Genomic DNA, 25,514 nt, shown 5'->3' on the forward strand with positions numbered 1-25,514 from the left:
CACAACAGAAGTTCAGTGCACATAAACCATTTTCAAAATGGCCAAAACTGGTTTAAGATAAACCTGGAAGGATGTAGCATCAGACTGAACTGATTTAGGTTAAATTGGTTTATTGCACTTCTGTCCCAGATCCCCTCCAGATTCAAGTTAATTGTCAGTCCCTCAGCATCCCAGGATGCTCTGCACCTCCCTCACAAGCCCCCCTCCCCTTGCAGGGTGGGCGAGCTAGCCTTGGCCCAAGCTGTTTGCCCCAGCTGAGCCGAGAGCCATGCTCTAGCGCCACCCAGCTTCTACCCTGAGCCACTGCAGGCATGTTGCTTGCATTTCTGGAGTCAAAAGTGAATGTCTGTTCAGTTGCTGGTTGGTTCAATCTACACAGATTAGACTAACCTGTGAAGATTAAATCGATTCAGCCTCAGGCTGTTTGACTGTCTTTACTTAGCCGGAGTGACTGGGTCAGGAAGGAAACAGGCCAGAGATGAGATGTAACTTGTAAGGGTGATATGCATGTCTTGAGAACCAGTGCTTAATGTGTTCCTGAGATCGCTGGGAGTTGAGTCATATACCACCATCCAAAGGCACTGAGTATCTCACTTGAGTGGGTCATTAGAAATTTCATGAGTGCAATTAATTATTAAAAATATTAATCTTTAGGGTAAATTTAACACTGTAATAACCTATAGCTTGGGAGTTCTCAAACTATTTCCACAGGATAGACCACAGCTTATGCTATTCCTCCTCCTCTCATGGACATCTCCCTTCCCAGCTCCCATCAGGCTGATCCATCCCTCCTTCCCATGATGTTCACTTGGAAAAATAATACTAAAAACTGCATACAGGCATTTTAGTAATTTCCAATGGAACTTAACAGCTGGAAATAAGCATCAGGCAGCCAACCAGCCAGTTGCCAATCAAAGTCCTGTTACAGGAGTGCTCTTTACCTGTATATATATAAATATGTATTTGAAACATCCACAAAGTGGTGCTTACAAATCTTTAACCTACTTCCTGGATCCTGTAGGAGTAATAAGCTTGGTGGTATGCCTTGCAAGTGGCTTTTTTTTACGAAGCTCTTGAGCCTTTGTATTAGCTCTTACTAAATATTGTAGACCACAGTCTAGGCACTGCTGCTCTAGTGTTAGAGCTCAGCTCTTTGGAACATTATGCAGAGCGCAACTCAGCTGGTTTCTGTCTTTCTTCACATGCAAGATTTGCAGCGAAAAGCACCTTTTGGTTGCACGGATGTATTCAAGGGCCCCATTTGGTTAAATGACATCCCTCTTTGATACTTGCATCTCTGCTTGCAGCTGAGGATCTCAAAGCGTTTTGCAAACACTGGTTAAATTGAGCTGCAGAGCTAATTTTAGCTCTTGAAGCATAATTATCCCTAAATTACAGGTGGGGAAAGCAAAGCACAGAGATCTTGAGTCATTTGGATGAAGTCAAACAGTGATTCATTGGCAGATTTAGGAATAAAATATACAGGAAACCTTGTTCCTTAGTCTATTGCAGTAAGCACTTGCAAAAAATCACCTTTTACCTATGCATGCGTGTGTGCATGCATGTTAAACAATACTTACAAACTCAATTACTATGGAGACTATAGAGCCAGAAAACTAGGACCTGCAAATAGGGTCATTTAGACTTAAAAGCACTGTTTAAGGGGGGGAAGGAAGCAGCCAAATTAAATATCTCAACTGAACTGTCATTAAGCCACCATTAATTACAATCACAAATGCATTTTAGAAGACATAAAAACCATGGAAAACAAAGTCAGGGAAGGTCAAGAAAGGGCTGCAGTGGGAGCCTCTGTGCATAAATGGAGCTTAAGTACAAAAGTTCGATTCACTTGGCTGGGATTCATGAGTTGGCTGCTTATCCTCTGCATAATGGCTCGAAGGCAATAATCGCGAATGGTGCTATTTAAATGGAAAATAAATAGCCCTGTCTCTTTAAGGACATCGTGCCTCATTCTTGGGGGAATAATGGCAGATATAAAAAAAGCTATGATTTCAATATTTCTCATTATGACTTCTCTCCCAGCTCCTCTAAAAATAAAAGGCCACTCTAGTTCCAGATCAATCTAACTGCACGCGAAGGGTGGCACTTACAATAACAGAATAGTGGCACTGACACTAGCGGTGTATTAGTCACACGTAGAATTGTTGCTGTTATGCTATTTCCCAACCTTTCCAACAAGTTGTATTAAATTAAGTATTTTTGCACCAAAAGCAAAATAAATATAGTTTTATTTAATGCTACTAAAAGGTTCAGATTCAATTGAGACCCCGAGGCATGTGGTTTTGTTGTTAAAGCACATATGCTGACTCTATTGATTGGTGCAGTCCTCTGTGCAAGAGAATTTGTCACATCAATAGCAACTGAAAAATACTCAGGAGCTGTAATATGGTTTAAATGAGCAGTTACCACATCAATATAAAGAGCATTTTCAATGGCAGTAGATAGGAACCCTTTTGCAAGCTGGTATTTGTTTTAAGATAAAGGATGACAACCATTTTACAAGGAAGTTCTTTTTTCTTCTTTTTTTTTTTTCCAGTCATGGTGAGCAAAACAGCAACCACTGAAAGTGTCTTAAGATCACAGCACTCAATGAGCAATAAAAATAGCATTGAAAAAGAATATCCATGTAAGAAGGAAATGGTTGGTCTCTAAACTAGGCATAGGAATAAGGAACAGAGAAAATGTCATCTTTCACCTGTCCTAATGCTCTCTTTATTGCTGCTAACTAAAATGCACCTGTTCCCTAAAAATGGATCTATAAGGGGCTCTGCTTTCCAGGGCTGCCATGACCATGTATTCCATGGGCTCTCAAATCCATAGAAAAATGGATTCAAGGCAACATGTACAAATCCTAACCTGTAGTCAGTGCTGAACCTGAATAGGGCAAGGAAAGGTGAATCCAGTCATCCCCAATCCAGTTCCAACATGGTGGGTGTACTGATAGAGGACTGTGTAGAGCCAGCTGTGGTCAAGTGGTAGAATCCCCCACCATTTCATTATGGTAGTTTTCCACCTGCTTTTTCCCCTCTTATCATTAGTGTGGTGGGCTTCTGACCCCAGCTGTGGGGACCCTTAAAAGTGCAGATCTGGGCAGCTGCTTTGCTTTATAATATGAGTGGAGTTCCTCAGTTCGAGCTATTAAAAGCAGGTCAGCAAAATGGTCCAGCAGTCACATGAGCCCTGGTTACTGCAATTATTATTTGCACTCTATCGGTGCAACAAATCCAGACTGAGACTGGGGCTCCATTTTGCTAAGACACACAGGAAACGTGCCTTGAATAGCTCATAGTTTGTACTGACAAAGGATGACAGGACAATGAAGGCCCAAAGAAAACAAGAGCCTTGCCAGGGTCACATGATGAGCCAACTGGCAGAGTCACTCAAACTCTGGTCATCCAAGTCCCAGGCCCACATCCTAGTCATTGGACCCACCAGGACTAAAAGGTCACACACAAAAAAATTGTGCTGAATGACAGCAAAAGGTACTGACAGAGTGATGGAACATACAACATTTTTGCACCGTGTAATAGCAGCTACAGTAGTGTAAGTGAGGAGCAGACAGAAGACAGGCAGCCTTATACAGGTACAACTCACTTCCCTTTGGTATACAACCACACCCAGAAACAGCAGGAGTACAACTGTAAGTAAATTATACCAGTTTAATTTATACCAGTAATAATTTTCCAAGGTAAGTTATACCAGTTTAAGTAGTTAGAGTGTCGATGTAGCTCTGATGGTCCAGAAAATGTATGAGGGGCAATGATTTTTTATGATAACTTTTGGGGCCAGCTGTATAGCTAAAAGAGCCATTGGACAATCGTTCAGGCATCACATGCCCTTCCTCAGGTCTAAGAAAGAGGCAGATGCATGCTGATATCAAAGGAAAGCCTCCATGCTTTCTTCTGATAAATAGCCTCCTTGGAGGGGTAGAGGAGGGCTGTGAACTAGGAGTAAGATGTTATGAGGGGCTGTTATGAGACAAAAGATCAATGTAGGTGTTGTATGTCTACAGCTCACCCTGGTTTAGCTGTTTGATCAAAGAAAGCAAGTTATAACCTAAACTTCTGCTGCCTCATGGCAAGCCAGTAAAACGTTACCTTTGAGTGCAGTTACCCCCAGATATTTGCACAACTATTCATTACAACTTATAGGTTTGTGCAAAACAGGTGCAAGCTAAGCCAGTGCACTTTAGGGGTGTGCAAAATGGGCCATATTCAATTCACATTTGGATACAGCCCAAATCAGGGACAGTGATTCAATTAATTGATTCAGATCACTGTCCCCGATTTGATTCGGCCAAGTCTGAATCTGAATATTAGATGCTGATTCAGAGAATTTGGCCATAGACACAGCTTTAAATGTTTTCTCTATATACCTCAAGGTACCAGGTACAGCTTGTGAACGTTGTGATGCTGGAGTGGATGGAGTGTCCCACAGGAGTGCAGGAAGGCCCACCACGTGCTCAGCGGTGAACCCGGACATGGACCCTAAGTACTCCTAGACCATGTCCAGGTCCACTGCTGAGCACGCGGGGGGCCCCCTACACACCTCCGCCTGGCTCAGCAATCAGCTGTGTGGGAACCCCAAGTGCCCCCCCAGACCCAGGAGGCACCAGTTGTTGAGCCAGAGGGGGGCCCCCAGTGCACTCCACGGTGGACACAGAAGTAGATCGGAAGTGCTTCTGGTCCACTTCCAGGTCTGCTGCCAAGTGCGCTGGGGAGCCCCCCGTGCTATTGTGGGATTCACCATCTGCCCCACCATCGCAGCATTCATAAGCCACCTGGTACCTAGAGGCATGTAGAAAAAATGTTTAAAGCTGTGTCTATATCCAAATCGCCAAAACTTTCCAAATCTCTCCAAATTAATTCAGAGGGTAGCAACTTGATTCAGAGAGATTAAAGGGTCTCCTGATTCAATTCAGAGATTTGGCCACCGAACTGGGTCAAATCTCTGCCAAATTGAGTCAGGGACCAAAGCTTCACACAGCCCTTGCGCACGTGCCATATCTCGGACTCAGAGATCCATATTATGTTGCAGGATAACAAAAGCACCATTTCTTTGTCCGTTTACAATTAAACTGGATGGGGAAAGGATGGAGTAATGAGCTATTTTGAATGTGGACATCTTCATCTCTCCAAGATTCTGTGCGTTTCAACAGATCAACAGTTGCTCAGCAAAATCCTCTCTGTCCCACCAACCTTCTTCTCTCAACTTGCAGAAAAATCCTACTTTTGGGAAATGAGGAACAGCAAATGCTGTAAGTTTTGCAGACAATGAGAAATTTCACAGTATCCTGTTATCTTTTGGGTAACTGCTTATTTTATGATGACTAATAGGCAATTACTATGGTAATACTGCAATACAACATGTGTGAGGTTTGTGAATGAGAAATTATAGGTAACTACTTTGGACTCATTTCTATGGTAACAAAAAGTAATTGTCATTAAATACCGGTTATACTGAGGCTGTACCTGGTAATTATAGATTTTTTTATGCCCACGAACATAAATAAAACCAATAAATTTATTCAAAGGTCTATGATTGTTTACTTATACGTGGTTATATAGAATACACAATGACAAATGCCTAATTAGGAAAAATAAACTTCATCGAGAGCTTCATCTCGTCATTCCAAGATGGATACCCTGTTTTTCAATTCAGTGCAATTATGAATTACGCATACATGAAACGAAGGAGAGGGAAATCTTTTTTGCCTCTAGCAAACTAAGGGGAAAGAATGAGTGGGGTATTACACAGAAAGCAATATGCATTTAAGTAGCTAAGTCTCACAGTGGGAAAAAGACAATAGGAGTCTCCCAGGCTAAGTACAGACAGTCAAAAAGCCTGAGGCTGAACTGATTCAATCTTTGCAGGTCAGTCTAAACTGCAGAGATTAAACTGAAACAAAAGTGAACAGACATTTAACTTTGATTCAAGAAACGCAGCTACATGCCTGCAGTGGCTCAAATCGGAAACCAGGGGATGCTAAAGCACAGCTGTCTGACACATAGTCAGCATGGGTTGTATGTTTGCTTCCCCTTCCTGCTGCCCCTAAAGTCTCTGGGATTTACAGTCCAAAATCACAACAGCAGGACTCTCCAGATTTGCTCATCACTTCCTCTTCCTGCTTCCAGGTGCCTCTGGGATTTATGGTCCACAGTCTCATCCAGCAGTAAATTACATTTCAGCAGGGGAAGGAGTGTTTAACCCCAATCCCTGGCCCCAGATCCCAGCGGGGGTTTGCCTGAGGGAGGGCAGTTCCCCCCCCCCCCCCAACAGACTGGGCTGCATCCTTGACTGGGCTTCCCCACCCCACCCTTGTCTGCCACCCCTCATTGCTCCAGCTAGAGAACAGATGGGTGGGGCCAGCCCTGCTCTCTGGAGCAGACAGCACAGCACAGACCAGGGCTGCAAAGCATGTTGGGATGCTGGGGGACTGTCATTTCACTTGAACCTGGAAGAAGTCTGGGACAGAAGTTTCATAAACCGGTTTGACCCAAATTAGAAGTCTGATACTACATTCAACCAGGTTTATCTTAAACCAGTTTCAGCCATTTTGAAACTGGCTTATATGCACTGAGGTTCTGTTCTGTTACAGGTTTAGATGAGTTTCTGATTCCTTAAACCAGTTTATGTGCAACTTCTGTACCTAGCCTTCGGCATCACCAGTCATTTTTGTCTTGCTGTTCATAAAACTAAAACACCCAGAAAGCAATACCATCAAGTAACATACCCCTGTGTTGGAACTGTCCTAAGTTACAATGTCTGCTCCATAATTAGCCTGTCTCCTGAAGCATCTTATGATTATCCTTACAAAAAAAATGGAAGGAGATGCTCTACTTTGATGAGCCTAGATCAGCCTCCAGATGCAAACTCTACAAATGTGGCTTCAAGTTTAAATATAGGTACTTAGGCTTTTAATGAGCTTGACCTTATCACAGTAATGGTAGTGCTTTGCTCTTAAACAGTGCCATCTACCATAGATCTAGGAGAGTGTTTCATAAGTATTAATAACTCAAGCCTCTTAATATACTCATTAAGGTAGATCAGCATTATACTCATTTTACAGGGAGGCAAGGGATGCAGAAGGGTTGAATGACAAGTCGGTGAAGAAACCGGGGCTAGAACCACAAATTCCCAGCACCGCATTCTAACATCTGAACCCATCACTTCCTGCTTAGGAGAGTAATTGATACGGATTAAAGGCAAACACAAAGAACGCTCCTACTTTAGTGCTGCAATACAGAACCCCACCACATTTACACCTGAACAGGTGGATAAGTAAAAGGAAAATAGGGGTGGAGGTATAAATGTAATATTTAAAAGCATCCTGGTTTCGGAGGACTCTGGGGGCATGTCCAGATGTACAGGACATTTGGTTCCTGGGGGACAAGTAGCAGTGGCGCACCTTGCACCACCAGTTCTTATCCCCAGAAAGCACCTGTGCCACACGCACTTTGGATATCCAGGGGTCAAAAAAACAAAAAAAAACAAAACAAAAAAAAGAGCAATGCATGCTCGGGCAGCATGCCCTTGCAGTGCAGAGAGCTCTGGATTGTGCAGTATGTAGCGTTGCAAACGTGTTGCATGATGCAGGACTGTGCTCATCCGGATGCACCCTAGAAGTAGTCTGGTTTATTCCCTTAAAAACAACCAAGCAAAAAAACATTTTTCTATGTCTCTCCTTAATAGCTGTATGTAGACCATATCAACGTTCTGCTTTTCATTCAGGTCCTATGTGTCATCATCAACGTGGACTCCTCTTTAGCCATCAGGTCTCATGTATGTTAAGCCTCATAGGCTCTTTCTATATAACAAAGATCCAGGGGGACTTTCCTATCCATCCACACAGCTAAAATTCATGTATGAGCCTATGTTACAACCCTCTTTTCTTTGGTCTTAACCCTACAGTCCTGTTATTCTCATCTCCCCCTAGAATGCTTCTAATATGACCATTTTCCCTGCCCCTTTCTTTGCATCTCCACGCTCGCCTTCTCTATCACATCAAACAGGCTACTTGCCTCCTTTTTCCCAGGCCTTTGTGGCTTCTCCCTCCCAACCTTTGATCAACTTGAACTAGTTAACTCCTGCCTCTGCCCAGCTTGTGATGCCAACCTATTTTTTTAATTTTTCAAACAAGCCCTTTCCTAGTTCAGAGAGGAGCCCTCACTGCAGAGCTGCAAAGCTCCTTCATCACTGTCCTTTCAAAACCCTCCAAAAAACCTTCTTTTCATTTGAGGATCACAAAAAACCCCCCAAAACTGGCTGCTCATCAGATGGTTGAAGGGCTATGAACAAAAGTACTCTGTACATGCATTTGGCTGAGAGGGTTGGCATTGACCTGCCAACCCAAAATCTCTCACACAGCACCAGTGGCTACTTGGGTGAATGGTGAAAAGGACAGTTGATGCCATAAGAAATTATTTTTTAAATGATGGGCTGGAGCTTCCCCAAGAACCACATACTCTCATTGGGATTCAGTACCTTTGCAACTGTGCAAAGGAGAAATAGTTTCATAGTAGGTAGGGTTGGAAAGGACCTAAGCAGATCATCAAGTCCAACCCCCTGCCATGGGCAGGAAGGGATGCTGGGGTCAAATGACCCCGGCAAGGTGATTATCCAGCCTCCTTTTGAAGACCCCCAGGGTAGGAGCCAGCACTACTTCCCTTGGAAGTTGGTTCCAGCTCCTAGCTGCCCTGACAGTGAAGTAGCACCTCCTGATGTCTAGCCTGAATCTGCTTTCAGTTAACTTATGGCTGTTATTCCTCGTTACTCCTGGTAATGCTCGGGGGAACAGGGACTCTCCCATTGCCTGCTGGTCCCTCTTGGCCGGTTTATAGATGGTCACCAGATCCCCTCTCAGCCTTCTCTTGTGGAGGCTGAACAGGTTCAGGTCCCGTCACCTCTCCTTATAGGACCTGCCCTGCTGCCCCCTGATCATGCGGGTGGCCCTCCTCTGGACCCTCTCCATGCTGTCCACATCCCTCCTGAAGTGTGGCGCCCAGAACTGGCCGCAGTACTCCAACTGCGGCCTGACCAGTGCTGCATAAAGGGGGAGGATCACCTCCTTGGACCTGCTCGAGATGCATCTGTGGATGCATGACAAGGTGCAGTTGGCTTTCCTGACTGCGTCCCCACACTGTCGGCCCATGTTCATTTTGGCATCAATAATGACTCCAAGATCCTTTTCTGCCTCTGCACTGATGAGAAGGAGTTCCCCAGCCTGTAGGTCTGCTGCTGGTTCTTCCTCCCCAGGTGCAGCACTTTGCATTTGTCAGTGTTGAACCCATCCTGTTCTCATCTGCCCACCCCTGTAACCTGTCCAGATCTAGTTGCAGCCTGTCCCTCTCCTCTACCATGCCCACTTCTTGCCACATTTTAGTGTCATCTGCGAATTTGAACAGGGTGCTTTTCACCCCCTTGTCCAAGTTGCTGATGAAGATGTTAAACAGTGCAGGCCCGAAGACCAAGCCCTGGGGGACCCCACTGCCCACATGTCTTCAGGTCGAAAATGACCCATCCATCAGCACTCTCTGGGTGCGGCCCTCCAGCCAATTTGCCACCCATTTGACTGTGTAGGCATCAATACCACAGTCGCCTAATCACTCCCTACAGGATCATACAGAGAGGAGATAAAAAGAACAAGAGGAAAGAAACAAAAGTGCCTTAAGGCCTTATCACACATGACTCTTAGCATGTATCAAAGCTAGAACATGTTAAAGTCAGGACGTGTTCTGAGCAGTTACACGGTAATGGTAAGTACGGTCTCTCAGGAATGGTAAATACAATCTCATAGCATGCACAACTCTGAACTGTGCTTGTTTTCTTTCAAATACTGGATCCAGCCGATGCTCTACACCAGAGCCAGTTGGAGACTCTGGTGTGGTCCTAGGGCTTGGACCAAAAGTTAGCTGATTGTCAGCTTCAGACCACGGACCACAGCAGCCCCGGTTGGAAACACTTATGCGGGTCCTAAGGTGAGAGCGAAAATCAGCTGATTTTTTTCCATCTTAGCCTTGGGACCATACCAAAGCCCATTCAAGATTCCTACAGTCCTGGGGCTGGGATCTACGATCAGAGGATTGTAGGTCCCAGCCACGGGACTGCAATTTATCACATTATCTCCATGGAGCAGTCTGACATTAGCTCATCATGTGTTATTTAATACAACTTGGAGATACTCCTCGCTGGAAAACACATAACTTTGCCATGATACAATGCGATCTGAGCACACTTAGGTTATCCTGTTTCAATGTGCAGGTGCTTACATTTGACATGCATTTAACTTGTCTCATGTAATGTGGCCCTTAGTTCCACAAAAAATTTCCCTCCATGCACAGAAGATTTCCCTCCGTGCGCTCTTTTTTTCCTCCAGACACCTTACCTAAAGCTGCAGCAAGTTTCCAATTTCTTGTCATTGCTCAACAGTGGGTTTTTGCATTTTCCCAGATTAAAGCCTGCTCCAGTCCCTCCAGGCAAGCAAGATCTTTGTTACCATCCAAAATCTACTTTTTTGGTGCAAATCCATTTTTAAAAATTGCCTCCGCTACTCCTGAACAGAATTTGTTTACTATTTTATGCAGCACATAGTTAACTTGTGGAACTTATTAGCACAGGAGCTGGTAGAGGCAAATAGCACAACCAAGTTCAGCAAGGGATTACACGAATTCATGGATGGTAGATGAATTTATAGCCATGAAACGGTATGGTAGATGTATCATCTCTAAACCAATGGGTGGTGGATACCAACCTCTTCCTACGCTCTCCCTCTAAGCATCCATTGGCAGAGACAGGATAATGGGGGAGGCGGACCATCGGTTTGTCCCCCTTTGGCACTTCTGATGTCCGTTGTGTGGAGTCTGGGAGCGCGTACTGTACTGTGCTCTCTGCATCTCCGTGAGGACAGGGGATGGGGCTCCTCTTTGATCTACCCAGTGATGCATATCAGAGAGCAGCAGAGATGGCACCCACTAAAAAGTGTTGTACCTGGCCCGGAAAGGGAAAAGGAGCATCCCTGCATCCCTTCGTTCCCCAACCTTGCAAACCAACGTCAGTCTTATGATTGAGCCATAAGTGTATTCCAGGGTTTTGACATGGCAGTTTTTCATGTTCTAATTAACACAGATATTGTACTTGCCGATTTGTGTCACTGTCAGAGCAAATCAAGCGAAGGAAACACTGCAATGCTGCGGAACGGGGAGCAGCATCTGCTTGCTGCTGACTCACAGACTACAAAGCCTGGAGAGGGAACACTTGGCGTATTTTCTGCTGCCTTGTCATTGCATCTCGAGGATGCTTCACTGAAGAGCTGCCCAGATGAAGAAACACACTCTTTTCCAGGCCATCTTGGGGGTCTCATCTCAGGGAGGCGAGGCTAACAAATTGGAACTAATCTAAGCTGAAGATGGTGTGGTGCAGTGGTCTCGCCTGCAGGGACATATTTTGACATTCAGCGGCACAGTGCCGACTTTAGAACAAGCTCTTGGTAAAGGAAAGTTCAGGCCAAGCCCCAGGATGCACGACTTTTAAATCAAGAGCACTCGGTTGTATTTCCTGGGTCTAACTACCTCCCTGGGTATTGTAACATATTCAGTTATAATAATGCTAAACCACTGAAAAAGAGGGAGAGGGTTCAGGAAAAAAAAATTTTTAAAAGTCCCTCTAGATTCTGCTTTTCTTTAGCTTCACAGAACTGACCCCCAATTCAACCCATGAAGGAAGGGAGGGTGAGCTTCATGGAGGATGATTATAAAAAAAAGTGGGTAGTTCACTCAAATTTATTTACATCTGCCACCTTCTATCCACATAGAAATCTGCTATATTCGAGCTTCTACAAAAATCCCTTCCTAAAAAAAGCGTTTCACTTTATGGGCCTGCCATTTTAAATATGTCAATATAAGACAGCGGTTCTCCACCTTTCTGGACTCAAGGCCCCCCTCCATAACTTCTGTGAATTGAGTGCCACCCGATTTCAAATACTAATTGATAGATGACGGTGCTTGCAGAGGGGGCTCGGAGATTGTCCAGGCAACGACATGCCTTAGCCTATGCTTATCATTTTACTTTACCTATTTATCTCCTAACACCTCACTTATCTCCTTCAAAATATCTGCTGGTGCCCAGAACCCAGGTTGCGAATCGCTGATGTAAAGTTTCATGCTGTGAAATTTAAGTTACTAACATGCCCGCCACTATAGAAGGGTCACACTTAACATTATAGCAATGAAGAGTCAAACTCAAAGGTTTTCCTGAGTCGAACAACCCATTGGGCAAGTGCAGTTAAGACCCGCCGGCTCCCAAACCCAACAGCACACAAGGGAGCGATGTGGCATCACATCCGGCTACCTTAGACTGTCCAGCCTGAATGGATCCTGCTCACAGCTCGATTGACCCAGGGGCAGCCCTTGGCACAAGTCCAAAGCAGATCTCTGGGGCTGTCTTAACCACCACACCACGGTTTTAAGACCTTGTCCAAGACAATCTAGTCTACCTCCCTGGGCCTTCATAATCCATAAACTGCAATAAGCTGAAAATTCGTCGTCTTAGCCGATACACTAGAGGTAAAAGAACAAGGAAGGGCAGCATTAATGCAAAAAGGAGTGTGTGCTTCCACTGAAAGGAGCAACGCTTTAACACAGCAGTTTCGCCATCCCACGAATATTTGGATCCTGCTGGCAAAGAGCAGCTACTATTCTCATTTTAAGTAATCCACCCAATCTGCCCAGAACCTGGCCTCGTATTAGGGATGGATGAACTGTGCGCATCTGATGGGGAGTGGGGTCAACTCTCTCTCGTCTCTGCCTCTCCGTAATCACATAACTGTGGCATTTTTTTTTAATCTGTCCCCTTTCCTATTCCCCACTAAAAATAGCAGAACTCTTAATTTCTCAGCCTTTCCTTTGCTCTGCAGATAAGGAAATGCTTAAAGGAACCCATAACTAGGGAGATGCTATAAAAAAGGTGAATCTTTCAACTCTTTCTAAGTTAGTCAGACTCGTCACCAGTAAATAAAGGTCACAGGAGATGGTTTCATCAGCATTTTGTTTAGGCAAGCGCATAACCATATATAATGTTAGAATATGTATATATAATAAAATAAGAGAGAGATGTATAATACTAGATAATATTAGAATATGTATATGTGATAAAATTACATACAAGTGTATAATGCTAGATAATATTAGAATATGTATATGTGATAAAATCATTATAAGTGTATACTATACTTATAATTCCAATTATATATGATAAAAAATTATCATTATACAATAATTCTATATAATATTATAATAATTGTACCTGTTAATATGGTTTCTAGTAAAGGTTTTTGCACTAGTGTTACAAGCAGATGTTTCCCCCCAGATTATTTCAGCCAAATTCCTTGTTACAGCAGATTCGAAACTGGTTCTCAAATGCCTGGCTAATCAGCCAGACCATGTGACAATGTTACTGTGCTCTGATTGGGTGGCTTTGCAACACTCCCACCATGAATACTTGAGCACATTTAATTTAACGCCCCGTTTCAGAGGCCTGTGTATCAGTATTCATTGAAGTTCACTTCCAGGAACATTTCTTTCAGAAGAAACTGAAGGTACAAGGCATATTAATAACCATCCCACTAGATCGTCTGTGCCCCAAGCACTAATGTTTTTGAGCTGCGATATTAAACTGACTTGTTGGTGGTTATGAGCATTTCACACTGGAAAGCCTCTTGAGGAGCCACAGCGCATTTCTTCATCCCCTTGTGAATTAGAAATAGTTTGCAAATAACAGACAATCCCTGGCATTACTGCTGCTGTTTTGGCTTCTAGTCCTGAATCTCAGAATAAGAGCACTTGGAACAAAGGGAGTGTTACTCTTGAACAGACCCTAGGTCAAGCTGGTCCGATATCCAGCTTCTAGACTGCTGTGAAGAAGTAAGCCAGCTGCTAGCATAAGTTTGCATATAAATGTCCCATTATTTCCTATCATAAGCATAGGGGACTAAGGCGATTTCACTTCCCACAGCATGGGGAACTGTTGATATAAGCTGAGTTTTAAGGGTGCCCACCAGGTCTGACATTTCAAAGGACAGCAAAGACATCCCATAATGCACTTTCCCAATTGCACACTGCTTTGTACTGGGGGGGCAAAAATCTCCCTAGCACAGGCAGGAGATCTATTTGCAACCGGAGGCATGAGATTCAATTACCCATTTCATTATCCTAGCTTGCGTAGCTACAAATGTGAACCCTCAATGAGCCAAGGAAATAGTCACTAGCTGTCACTTGAAGAGTGAGGGAGATAATGGAAAGGGGAAATACCAAGTGACTGAGAACTGCCCCTGCTGCAGGGAGAACAGCAGACCCTGCCTGTACAGGAGGTAGGATTTCCACTGCTGGAAGATATCTGCATCGTAGGGTCGCATGCAAAAAACTTCACTCTGGAATCATGTGTGCGCAAATCCAACCAGAGGGCCAAAAAGGACCAGGAGGACTCCCCTGCACAAGCAAGGAGGAGCATAAGAGTTAAAAGGTCAAATACCGGTGATTGATCCTTGGAAAAGACTTTTTTTTTTTTTAATCTATCCAATAAATTCCAGCAAATAAATTGCGATCTGCCTGCGAATTTTCGATGGGCAGGAAATAAATGGTTTGTTATAAATTATTCACTCAGCTCTAGTTAACTACAAAGCAGGCCCCTTATCCAGCTTTTAATGTTCTTCTCAAGATAATAAGCAGGGGTTTTTTTGCTTTTTATGCTCATTTTTACATTATTAGATACATTAGGCCGTTTGTAAATAAAGTGAAAAATTTCAAACAAATCTAATGCTTTTTCTGGCCATCTCTTTAAAAGTCCTTTTGGTTCAGGAGAGTTGAAAATTCTGCATATCATGAAAGGCTAAAATGATAATGTGCTATCAGCTCGGCAATTATGAACGGGACTATAATGTCCTTTCATAAGACCCGGCACACAAATTACGGGCCAGATGTCTTTCTGGGAAGCATCACACACCTCAATAGCTATATATAATATATAATAATAATAATCCTGCAAGAAAATCTATACGGCAGGTATATTTATGTGGAGAAAAAAGGTTACTTAAGACTAACTGGGGCTTTCTAAATATATTGCCTCTGCTGAAGCTAGGAGCCATGTAGGATGGGTTCTGGAACCAGCTCAGGGCGTTAAGACCACTGGTGGTACAATCATTGACAGGCACCCCAATGGTAGCAGCAAATGTTTCAAAATGTCATTATGAAAGAAATATATCTTCAAGCACCTACTCTGCTCATCTCTGCCTTTCCTAAATAACTTTCAGTTAGATTCAGAAGCAGCGATGGAAGAAGCCTTAGCATAGAAAATAAAAGTGACCATCTTCCCCTGGAGAATTCTTAACATCCATTACAGTCTCATCATATTATTGCCCATAGAGTTGGCGATTAGCAGCAAGCAGACAATTGCAGGGGAGAGCTGAGAAACACAAATGAAAATAAAGAACCGATCAATCAACGAGGAACATCCTGCAACACCTCCGTTTCTCCATAGAAGTCTCCCATCCACCAAATTGCCAGGCCTTATTTTGCTTAGCAATACAATACCTAATTAGATCACGGCTGATGGTACCACGGCTTCAGTAAGTGTTAGTTAGTCTTGCATTGTAAGCAAAATTTAATACAGTATAATACATTTCTCAGGGGCTCTTCCAAAGCTGCATGCAATACATGTAATTGCCCCCACAAACAAATCATCCGCTAATCAACTGCTTTTCATTATCACTTACAACAGCACATTTATTTTGTAAATAAATGCATTAAGAGTAAACAATTTTAGGGAAAACAAAAGATTTCCTGAATATGCTCTCAAGAGAGGAAGAGGTAGAAAAGTGCTAATTCAAATACTAAAATGAGGCAAAATTAACATAGGATGGAGTGATTATTCCTCTCCATGTATCACTACCTATTACACTAAAATAGCAGACAGAAATCTCTGACTTTAATGGATGATCTAGGTAGCTGAAGAGAATTGTGATTGACTGACACATTTACATAGAGGCTGATGAACAGCATAATGAATGCATTTATAAACATGGCTGAGGTCTCCTGAAGATTTAGCTGAATTTAGCTCACACATCCAAGCAGACATGTAGAACAAATTTCGTGCTATAATTCATAGGCCTAGTCCTTAGCTTCTTACCCTGACAAATATAGCATTGAGCATAGTTGCTCACTAGGAAATGATTTCAAAGAGAGTTTTGCCTATGTAAGGACTTTCTGGGCCTGGCAGTACTGTTTGGCCATATGAGAGCTGTCAGTTCACATAAAACATTTTATTTCTGCATCAAGTCCAGCAATAAAGAGTATAGAAAATTGAATTGTATGAGCCTGTGCGGTGAAACAATGCAAAGTTAAGAGCAAGCTATGATGTGCCGCTTCAACAATGCATGCCATACCTGTAATTTCCTAGATATACTCCATCTGGATTAAGCATCGGTGCAATCTTGAAAACCAAATGATCCCGCAATACTTTGGCTACTGGATGTGGGCTCACAAGGAAATCAATTATACCTGGAAGAAATAAGAATGGCCTTAAGATCTTGTGTGTGAAAACCACAATGTCAACACATCTGTTGAATTTTGCTCCTACAAAAATAAAATCGACATTCTTTTCTGTTGAATTCAGGGCTTCAACAAAAAATATAATGCGAGCAGTCACATACCACTTTACATGTTTGAAGTACTTTACAAATGTTTGTTAGATAGCCTTCAATCCATCCCAGAGAGATGGATCCATATAACCTCCCCCCGTCATCTATTCAGAAGAAGAGGTGAGATCATCAACAGGTGAAGCAGACATAAACCTATTAACATCAGTGAAGTGACACCCTCTGACTATCAGTGTGACAGGGGACCATCTCAAGCCCAGTCCAATTGTTGACCCGCTTGCCTGCCTAGGGCAGTCCACTGACTGACTCTTCTGCCATGCCTCTGTTGGAACTAAAAAGTTGTTGATAGACAGGAGGCTTCCCATTTATTGCCCCGATGCCATGAGTGTAATACATGGCTCCAGACCATCCCTACACCGTGTCCCATGCCTCGCAGACAGCATCCAAAAATCACTTCCAACTCCCCAAGCCCCGTAGCTGGGCCACACTTGGCCTCCAGCCCAAACTTGGCCTCAGGTGTCCTCAGATGTGCCTGGGCCACATGTGCCCTCTCCAGGGCCACAACTCTACTCCCTCACTGGGGCTGCTACTCCACCCCTCACTTGGGCTCCTGGGCCTTATGCCCTTTAGGCCTCATTCTGGGGTCCTGGCCCCTATGGGCTTCTTGCTCTTCATCTCACTCTGGGGTCCTGGCCCCTATGGCCTCAGGTCCCTTGTTGAACCTTGGCTGTGTCTCAGACCCCACTCAATGGATCTGGACCCTGCCTCAGGCTCCAGTCAGTGGACCTGGGCCCTGTGCTTTTCTATCAGGGTGTGCTCCCCAAGCCTTTCCCTTCCACGGGGTACCCACAAGGCAGTGGGGGCTGAGGCTTTCCAGTGCCTCATCCTCACCTTTCAGTGGGGAGGCACAGGTATGGCATTTCCTGGAGACTGCCCCATCACAGGCAGCCCCACCACACCATCCAACCCCAGCAGGGTCTAGTTTCAGGTCATGTCCCAGGAGCACGAACCTCCTCCATCCCTATAGTTCCTACCCTGACCTCAAGATGTTCTGGGAGCTGCAGGCTGAGTCATGTTGCACTTCTGGCTTCCTAGGTGTAGCTGCCAGCTCTGCTCCTAGGGCCTGGGCTTAAACTGAGACTCTCTAGCCCTCCTCCAATCCAGTGGCCCCCTTTAAATGATGTGACCATTTAATTGGGCCAAACTGCACCTGCCAGCAACTCAAAGCCTGCCTAAAATTTCATAAAGTGGCAGGCATAGCCAGTACTCAGCCACAGGTTGCACCCTCTGACTATCAGACATGAGACAAAAGGAAATATTTTCTCCTCAGGTTACCCCAGCATAAATTAGGAGTAACTCTACTGAAAGCAATGGAGTTAGAGCAAAATCAATGCAACTGAAAGGAAAACCAGCACTTTCCCTAGGATCATAATTAGCATCAGAGCTGACACTGAGACACCGGAAGTCATGAGTGCTAATCTTGGGCTCAGGTTACTACTTTATAATGAGTGGTGGTGGTTGTGGAGTCGGGAACCTATTCCACCTGCCATGAGTGGGCTGAGGTGTTTGGCAGCACTAGTGATACAGGGTGGAGGAAGAAGTCATGTTCAACCATATGCTGAACATTTTTTTTTTTTATTATTATTGTTTCTACTAATTTTCCAGGAACAGAAGTTAGGCTCGCTGGCCTGTAATACCCTGTACCCCCTCTAGAGCCTTTTACTGCAAGGTTCATCCTGTGAAGCAGGAACTTTTTACTGATTTTCTCCAAAATAAATCAATCACTGAGCTAGTATAACAGGATTAAATTAAGCAGAGAAAAAATAAGGCTGATCATCAGGAAAATTTCACTAACGGTGGGCTCTATTAGACTGTGGAATAGTCTCTCCGGGGAAGAAGTGGAAGCCTTGTCATCAGAGTCATTTAAAATTGGACGAGGCAAAACACTAGGGAACATACAGCAGGAAATAGTTCAGCTTCAATGGGACAGCTCATGCTAACTAGATGATTTAGAGAGTTTCTTCCCTCTCTTACTTCTATAATCTGACCAACTTCTATTTTTAAATATCACACACCAGCTAGAACACTCGAAACAATAGTTCAGCTGACTGAAAAGCCCTGCCTAGGTAGATGCTTACATGAATCTATGTCCCAAAACCTCACAAATCGGACCCATTTGCTAAAATGCATTTTGCTGTTTTAGTACCAAAAAATGTAAGCGATGCTCACTGCCCCGAGTGAATTCTGTTTTACAGTGGCACTAAGGTAAAAATCAGGGCTTCTCTATTCAAAAATAACCAGAGTATCAGAGACCCTCAATACTGACAATTTTTGATTGATTAATGGCTGTTTTTCTATGCATTTCGAAGGATACAGAATCTCTGTTATTCAGGAGATCTCTCACCAGAAACCACAGTGGTATACAAGGTTAGTAAACTGCACAAATATGAAAGGCCTACTTTCTTAAATACTACTGTTCTGACTGGTTGCTGGCAGTTTCTAAACCACAGTACACAGTGAGCACCATTAGAGGACTCACAGATATTTAAAGGTATACTATTTTATTCTTAAACATTATAGTGAGGTGGAGAGATATTTGTCCCAGTCTGCCCCTGGCCTCTATTTTCCTTCTGGTAGTTGTTCTGGTAGCCCAGAACACATCCTGCACTGATGACAATGTCACCTAGGAAGAGGGTTACAGCAGCTCTCTGTGCTTTGCTTCTCTTATTTCATGAACTTTCTCTGATGGATCTTGGCAGGAACATCCTGCTAACGAGGAGCTGCAATCTAAATTTTATATAGAAAATCTTGTTTTCTTTTACTGAGCTCTTAGGTAGCGGGTGATATTCAGAGCATTGAATGCAGGTTGTGTGAGCAATGACAAGATTGCACTGGACAGGAAATACTGCCAGCACACGAAACGTTTTAGTCAGCTCAGTTTCTCCTTTGCCATAAAACGTGGCCATTGGAAAGCATGTCCTGTGTTTCAAGCTGTCCAGCACCAGGCCCCCTAAAGTGCTTTGCCTCCTCCATGAAATCTGTAAGGGGCTCTTCTTGCATAGCACCTTAATGTCTCAAACTCAGACCTAGGCTTCCTTATGCTTGGCACAATATTCATGTATAGTGAGAGAGAAACCTTGCTTGTAATCTTAATAGACTAGACAAATGAAGGGTGGGAGGGGAAGCCAAAGTGAAGTGATTTGCCCATGGCTAAGCAGCAGAGTACTGGCAGAGGACTAAAACCTAAGGGTTGGGCCCTATGAAGATAGACTAAAGGGCCAGAATCTATTCAGCCTTTACAAGAGAAGACTGAGAGAGGAAAACCACCACGGGTTTGTCCCAAGTAGATCCTGCCTGACAAACCTTGTAGCCTTCTATGACCAGGTCACACACTGCCTGGATGTGGGAGCCGAGGCTGATGTCATCTTCCTGGACTTTAGGAAGGCCTTCGACACAGTTTTGCACCCTAGCCTCATTGGGAAGCTAACAGACTGTGGAGTGGATGCCTACATGGTCAGGTGGGTGGCCAACTGGCTTAGGGACCGCACCAGAGAGTGGTGGTGGATGGTTCCTTCTCAGCCTGGAGGGAGGTGGGCAGTGGGATCCAGTAGGGTTCGGTCCTCAGACCGATATTATTCAAAGTTAGTACACCGGAGGGCAGGGAGCAGATTCAGGCTGACCTGGACAGGTTAGATCAATGGGCAGAGAGAAATAGGATACAATTTAATAAAGATAAATGTAAGGTACTCCACCTCGGAAGGAGGAACCCCCAGCACACCTATAGGTTGGGGAGTGTCCTTCTCAGCAGCTCAGAGGCAGAGAGGGATCTTGGAGTCATAATTGACTCCAAGATGAACATGAGCCGGCAGTGTAACGAGGCCATCAACAAGGCCAATTGCACCTTGTCATGCATTAGCAGGTGCATGACTAATAGATCAAAGGAGGTGATGCTCCCCCTCTATGCGGCATTGTTCAGGCTGCAGTTGGAGTACTGTGTCCAGTTTTGGGCGCTGCACTTCAAGAGGGACACGGGGAATCTCGAGAGGGTCCAGAGGAGGGCCACTTGCCTTCCTGATAGACCCTACGGGGGGAGGTTGAGACAGCTGAATCTCTTCAGACTTCACAAGAGACGGCTGAGGGGAGCTCTTGTGGCCGCCTATAAATTTATTAGGGGAGGTCAACGGGGAAATAATGGGTGTAAACTAGATGAGAGTGGATTTAGGTTAGATATTAGGAAGAAATTTTTCACAGTAAGGTTGGCCAGGATCTGGAATGGGCTTCCAAGATAGGTGGTGCTATCACCTAGCTTGGAGGTCTTCAAGAAAAGGCTAGATAGTCACCTGGCTAGGGTCATCTGACCTCAGTCCTCTTTCCTGCCAGGGGCAGGGGGTTGGACACGATGATCCATTGTGGTCCCTTCTGACTCTACAATCTATGAGAGGGGATCTAGTGGCTGTCTATAAACTCATCGCCGGGTGGGGTGGGGTGGGGTGGGCAGCAGAAAATAGGTGAGGTTCTGTTCCCCCGGGCACCAACTGGGATAACAAGGATTAACGGCCACAAATTGATTGACAGCAGGTTCAGGCTTGATATCAGGAGGCATTACTTTATGGTTAGGGCTGCCAGGCTCTGGAATGGGCTCCTAAGGGAGGTGGTGCTCTCCTCTACCTTGGGGGTCTTCAAGAGAAGGTTGGATAGATATCTGGCTGGGGTATTATGGTCCCAGCACTTGTTCCTGCCCAGGGCAGAGGGTCAGACTTGATGATCTGTTCAGGTCCCTTCCTACCCTAGAAACTATAAAACTAAATCTCTCTTGACTTGCAGTTCAGTGGCCCACACAAATGGCTACTCAGATATTTACTCAAGCTCATCGGGGAGCTGAGCTCCCCCCCGCTCAAAGAGATGACAGCCCCCATGGAAGATTTGAAAATCATAACCTGGGGAATCTCCAATTTTATTAGGGCATCGTGATGGGCAGCCTGATTTTTTTTTTTTTTTTTTTTTTTTTGCAAACCTCCCCAAGAGTCAAAGTATAATTTGAGCCCTGCTTAAGCTCCATATTTTAAGGCTACAGTTACTGAAACCTGAGTGCATTTCTGTAGAGGCTTCTCCCTCACTCTCTTCTGAGCTAAGTGATACAAATGATGAAGCAAGGGTTAAAAACCCCAGAGAAGATGACCAAAACTGAAGGAGATATAGTCCCGAGGATCATCATAAAAAACAAATGCTGAATGCATATGTATGCAAGCACACCCCATCAAAAAGTTACTTCAAGTGACAAAATAATCAATAGAATTAGTGTAGAGGCATTCTTTCCAGAAAAAAAAATTGACAGCCTGTAGATCAATAACATTTAAAGAAAAAAGATACATATTGGATTATTAAAAAAAATACCATCTCTCAAAAGTTGGTCCTTGTGTTAATAAATCAATACAAACTAAATTTTCCATCTTCTATAATCATCAAGAGACGTATCAGTGTATCTCATTATGCCGAGGTTAAGAATTTGGCAGCCACCAAAGTCCATTTAATATCATTTACTTCAAGGCAGACACAGCAATACAACAGATGCCCTAATTTATTTGTTGGGCCTTGTATTAAAATAACAGTTTGCTGGTAAACAGGAAGGGTAACGATGCCAGTCACCCTTGTTAGTGGCTAATAATTGCTTAATTTGTCCACTAATTGACCTGTGCTACTGTTGAGGCGTTGGATCGTGTTGCAGGGCATGAAGTAAACAAGGCCACTGTAATGTTACCTTAGAGAATGACTTCTGGAAATAGAACTATTTATTGCTATAAATTTTCTCTTCACAGATGAGCAGATTAATTGGTCTGCCAATTAGTCTGCTATTAAAGGAAACAGTGCTGCCCATAGATTGGTCAGATTTTGGAACTCTAGCTCCAGTTTGGGTCAAATGAAGCGATCCAGTTTCAGTCTGTCAAATCAAACACAAGAAAAGAAACTTTTGAAAAAAATGATGTCTCTGTAACTAAAGACCAAGGAAATGCCTCAATGAACGTGATGCTAGCTTTGCAAAGCACTCGCAATAAAATGGAGAACAAGATGGATGATCCCACTCAAACAAATTATGTGTAAATGTTGGTAGCAGTCTGTGGAAACAAAATAGCTTGATCATATTTGTGATCTTTTTATTCTAGACAAGGCCTACTCTGGAAAGTAATTAATGCAATTTCTGACACCTCTTTGATCAAAACTCTTTAACATCTCCCTCTGCTCTGAAAAACTAAAATGGTTTTTTGTTCCCTCTTCCATCTTTGCCACATCCTTCCTCTATCTGCACTGCCTACATGCTACTACTGCATATACCTGAATCCAAGATGACTCTGAATTTAAGATGACCCCAATAAGTAGATCCTATACGTGGACACTTTATACATGAGTTATCATTTTTCCACATATAGTATCTAATTATCGTGGAGTTATCTTAAACTTGTGCCCTCCCCCACCACCCGCCCAACTGCTACAGCAGGAAAAACAGTGGCACGGGGGCAGGCAGTGGGGGAGGCAGTAGGGGGGACCTGCAGTGTATGAAAACATCCTGACCCCTACCATTTGCCCCCTGCTGCCTCCTCCAAGCACCTGCCCCAGGGCCTGGGCTGGATATGTCACCACAGCCATTGATACCAAGCCAGGCCGGGACCGAAGCAAGCACATGCTCCATGCCCCAGGCTGGAATAGGGGTAGAGCTGGAGCAAGGGTAAGTGTGGGGACAGGTAAGTGGAGGGTCGGGGGCAGATGGTGCAGAGGCAGAGGCAACACAGGGGGAAGGCAGAAAGTACCTGCCCCTCCATGCTGCTTCATACTTGCATCCAAGATGAAGGGCAATTTCCCCCATGTTAAATGGGAAAGAAAACATCTTGGATTTGAGTAAATATGGCTGATGTTTAATTGACTAACTATATGATATGTCTGTGCTCTTCCTATTATTGAAAATATAAATCATTGTAGAATCCAATGCAATATGGCATTTAGCAAAGGAAACGTAACCTGGACTGTGTCTCGTATATGCTAGGAAAGAAGTAGCTAGTCAAACTCTTAGAGCTGTACCCTGGCACCTGAATACTTGACTCCTGTATTAAGATCCACCGCACCATGGAGCTAAAAGTAAATGAGTCAAATAAAATCAAAATGATGCGAATGTCATGGGGGAAAAAGGGGGGGGGTGGTGGTAAATAAGTCATGCCTTCATGAGAAATATGTATAAGAACATAAAGGACATAAAAGTGAGTAATAAAATGGTATGCTAATGCCAAAATCATATTTCCAGTGGCAAATCAGACTTCAGCACAAACAAACAGGCAGGAATTTTCCAATAGTTGCTTGATTCTTAAATAGTGGTAATATTCAGTTAAAAATGTTGATAACTGAGCAGAACTGCGTCATGGACATTGATATAATCTTGTATCATGATATCATGGGACTATCCCCTCAAGCAGGATCGTCTCACTGAGCAGACCATAAGCCTGTGGTCAGAGTGGATGTGGATACTTTTTTTTAGTAGTTTTTTTTCTCCCATCAAAACTTACAAGCACCTTGTTAAATTCAAACAGAGGTAAAAACCACTTAAAATTTGGGGGAGGAAAACCGGGTACTTCACTATGAGCTCAATACTGGAGGAATCCGTATGGAGTTGACAGGCAATGCTTGACTTGCGTGCCTATACATCTTCCCAGATATCATTTCTCTCTGAATTCACAGCAAAAGGTAAGCTTATGTTAAACACATTCATAATGACAAAGTAGTTTTTAAGAGAAATACTGCAAAAATATATAATAGATATATTCTTTTCAAAACCACACGAAGGTGCAAGAGCAAAAGAACTCATCATTTAGAAGATAAAACACAGAAAATCCCTGTTTCTTGTTTTTCTTGCTGTGTGTCAGGGAAAAGAAGAATACAAATACTATAAGCCAATTCTGCCCATGGCGCAAGTCTAACCAGTGCTGTTACGCAGAGGATGAATAGACCAAATGGTGGCCACATTGAACCAGGGCATCTTAGTCGGTTACAAAAAGTGCAGTTAGGTTTAGCAGTTTTAAATTCCCAGTTGGCAACGCTGATGCTGTGTGCACAAGTGAATATTAGTTATAGCAACTCAAACTGAAGCCAAGCCAGAGACATGACAGGTGAACACCCGGGTGGTGGAAAGGTAGTGCAATACCCATCTGTAACATGGGCCCAGCTTGGGGCCGATCTAACCGTGGCCCACCCACCTGATCCTGGGCCACCTGCCCACATTCTCATCCACCACGCCTTGATGTTAATTAGTTAATGAATAGATGTCAATTAAGCAGGAGACTGCCCATTTACTGCCCCAATGCCAGGGGTTGCTATCTGCGGCTCCTTTCCTCCCCTACACTGCAGCCCAAGCCTCACAGATGGCATCTAAATGTTCTCATGAATCACTGGCCCCCACACTGGGCCCCATCCACCTATCAGGACCCCTCCAAGATCCCTCCATTCAGGTGGCCTACCCCGCCTTCATTCAGGCTACCTAGCTCCCTGAAACTATTTTCCCCTCTCAGGTGTGGTCCCCCCGGGACCTTTGGCTACCAGCCCTGGCCCACCTCCAGGTCAGTCGGGACCCCAGGCCCTCAGCTCTTGGGCATCCCTCGCAGTGGGCCCCTGCTCCTTTTGACCGTCCTGGTCCTGGCCCCAGCATGGGCCAGTCGAGGGTACTCTCTTGATCAGGTCCGAGTCTCTAGCCCCTCACTCTCTCCAGGGGTCTGCCTTCTGGGCCCTACACACAAACAGGGTTACCCACCCAGTGCTGGGGACTAGGGGTTAAGGAGCCCCAACCCACCTTTCACGGGGGTGATAACTG

The 25,514-nt window shown here is 44.2% G+C and overlaps 1 protein-coding gene across 1 annotated transcript in view; it reads right to left on the minus strand.

Annotated features, from left to right (window-relative positions):
* The window catches only part of LOC102572691 (BEN domain-containing protein 5), a 1,452,508-nt gene that overhangs the window by 238,988 nt on the left and 1,188,006 nt on the right, over positions 1-25,514 (minus strand). The window contains exon 8 of the mRNA XM_059727817.1: positions 16,454-16,568. Within this exon, the coding sequence (XP_059583800.1) occupies positions 16,454-16,568 (115 nt within the window). The remainder of the gene's footprint in view (positions 1-16,453; positions 16,569-25,514) is intronic.

This window comes from Alligator mississippiensis, chromosome 5 (assembly GCF_030867095.1).
Source record: "Alligator mississippiensis isolate rAllMis1 chromosome 5, rAllMis1, whole genome shotgun sequence".
NCBI lineage: Eukaryota > Metazoa > Chordata > Crocodylia > Alligatoridae > Alligator > Alligator mississippiensis.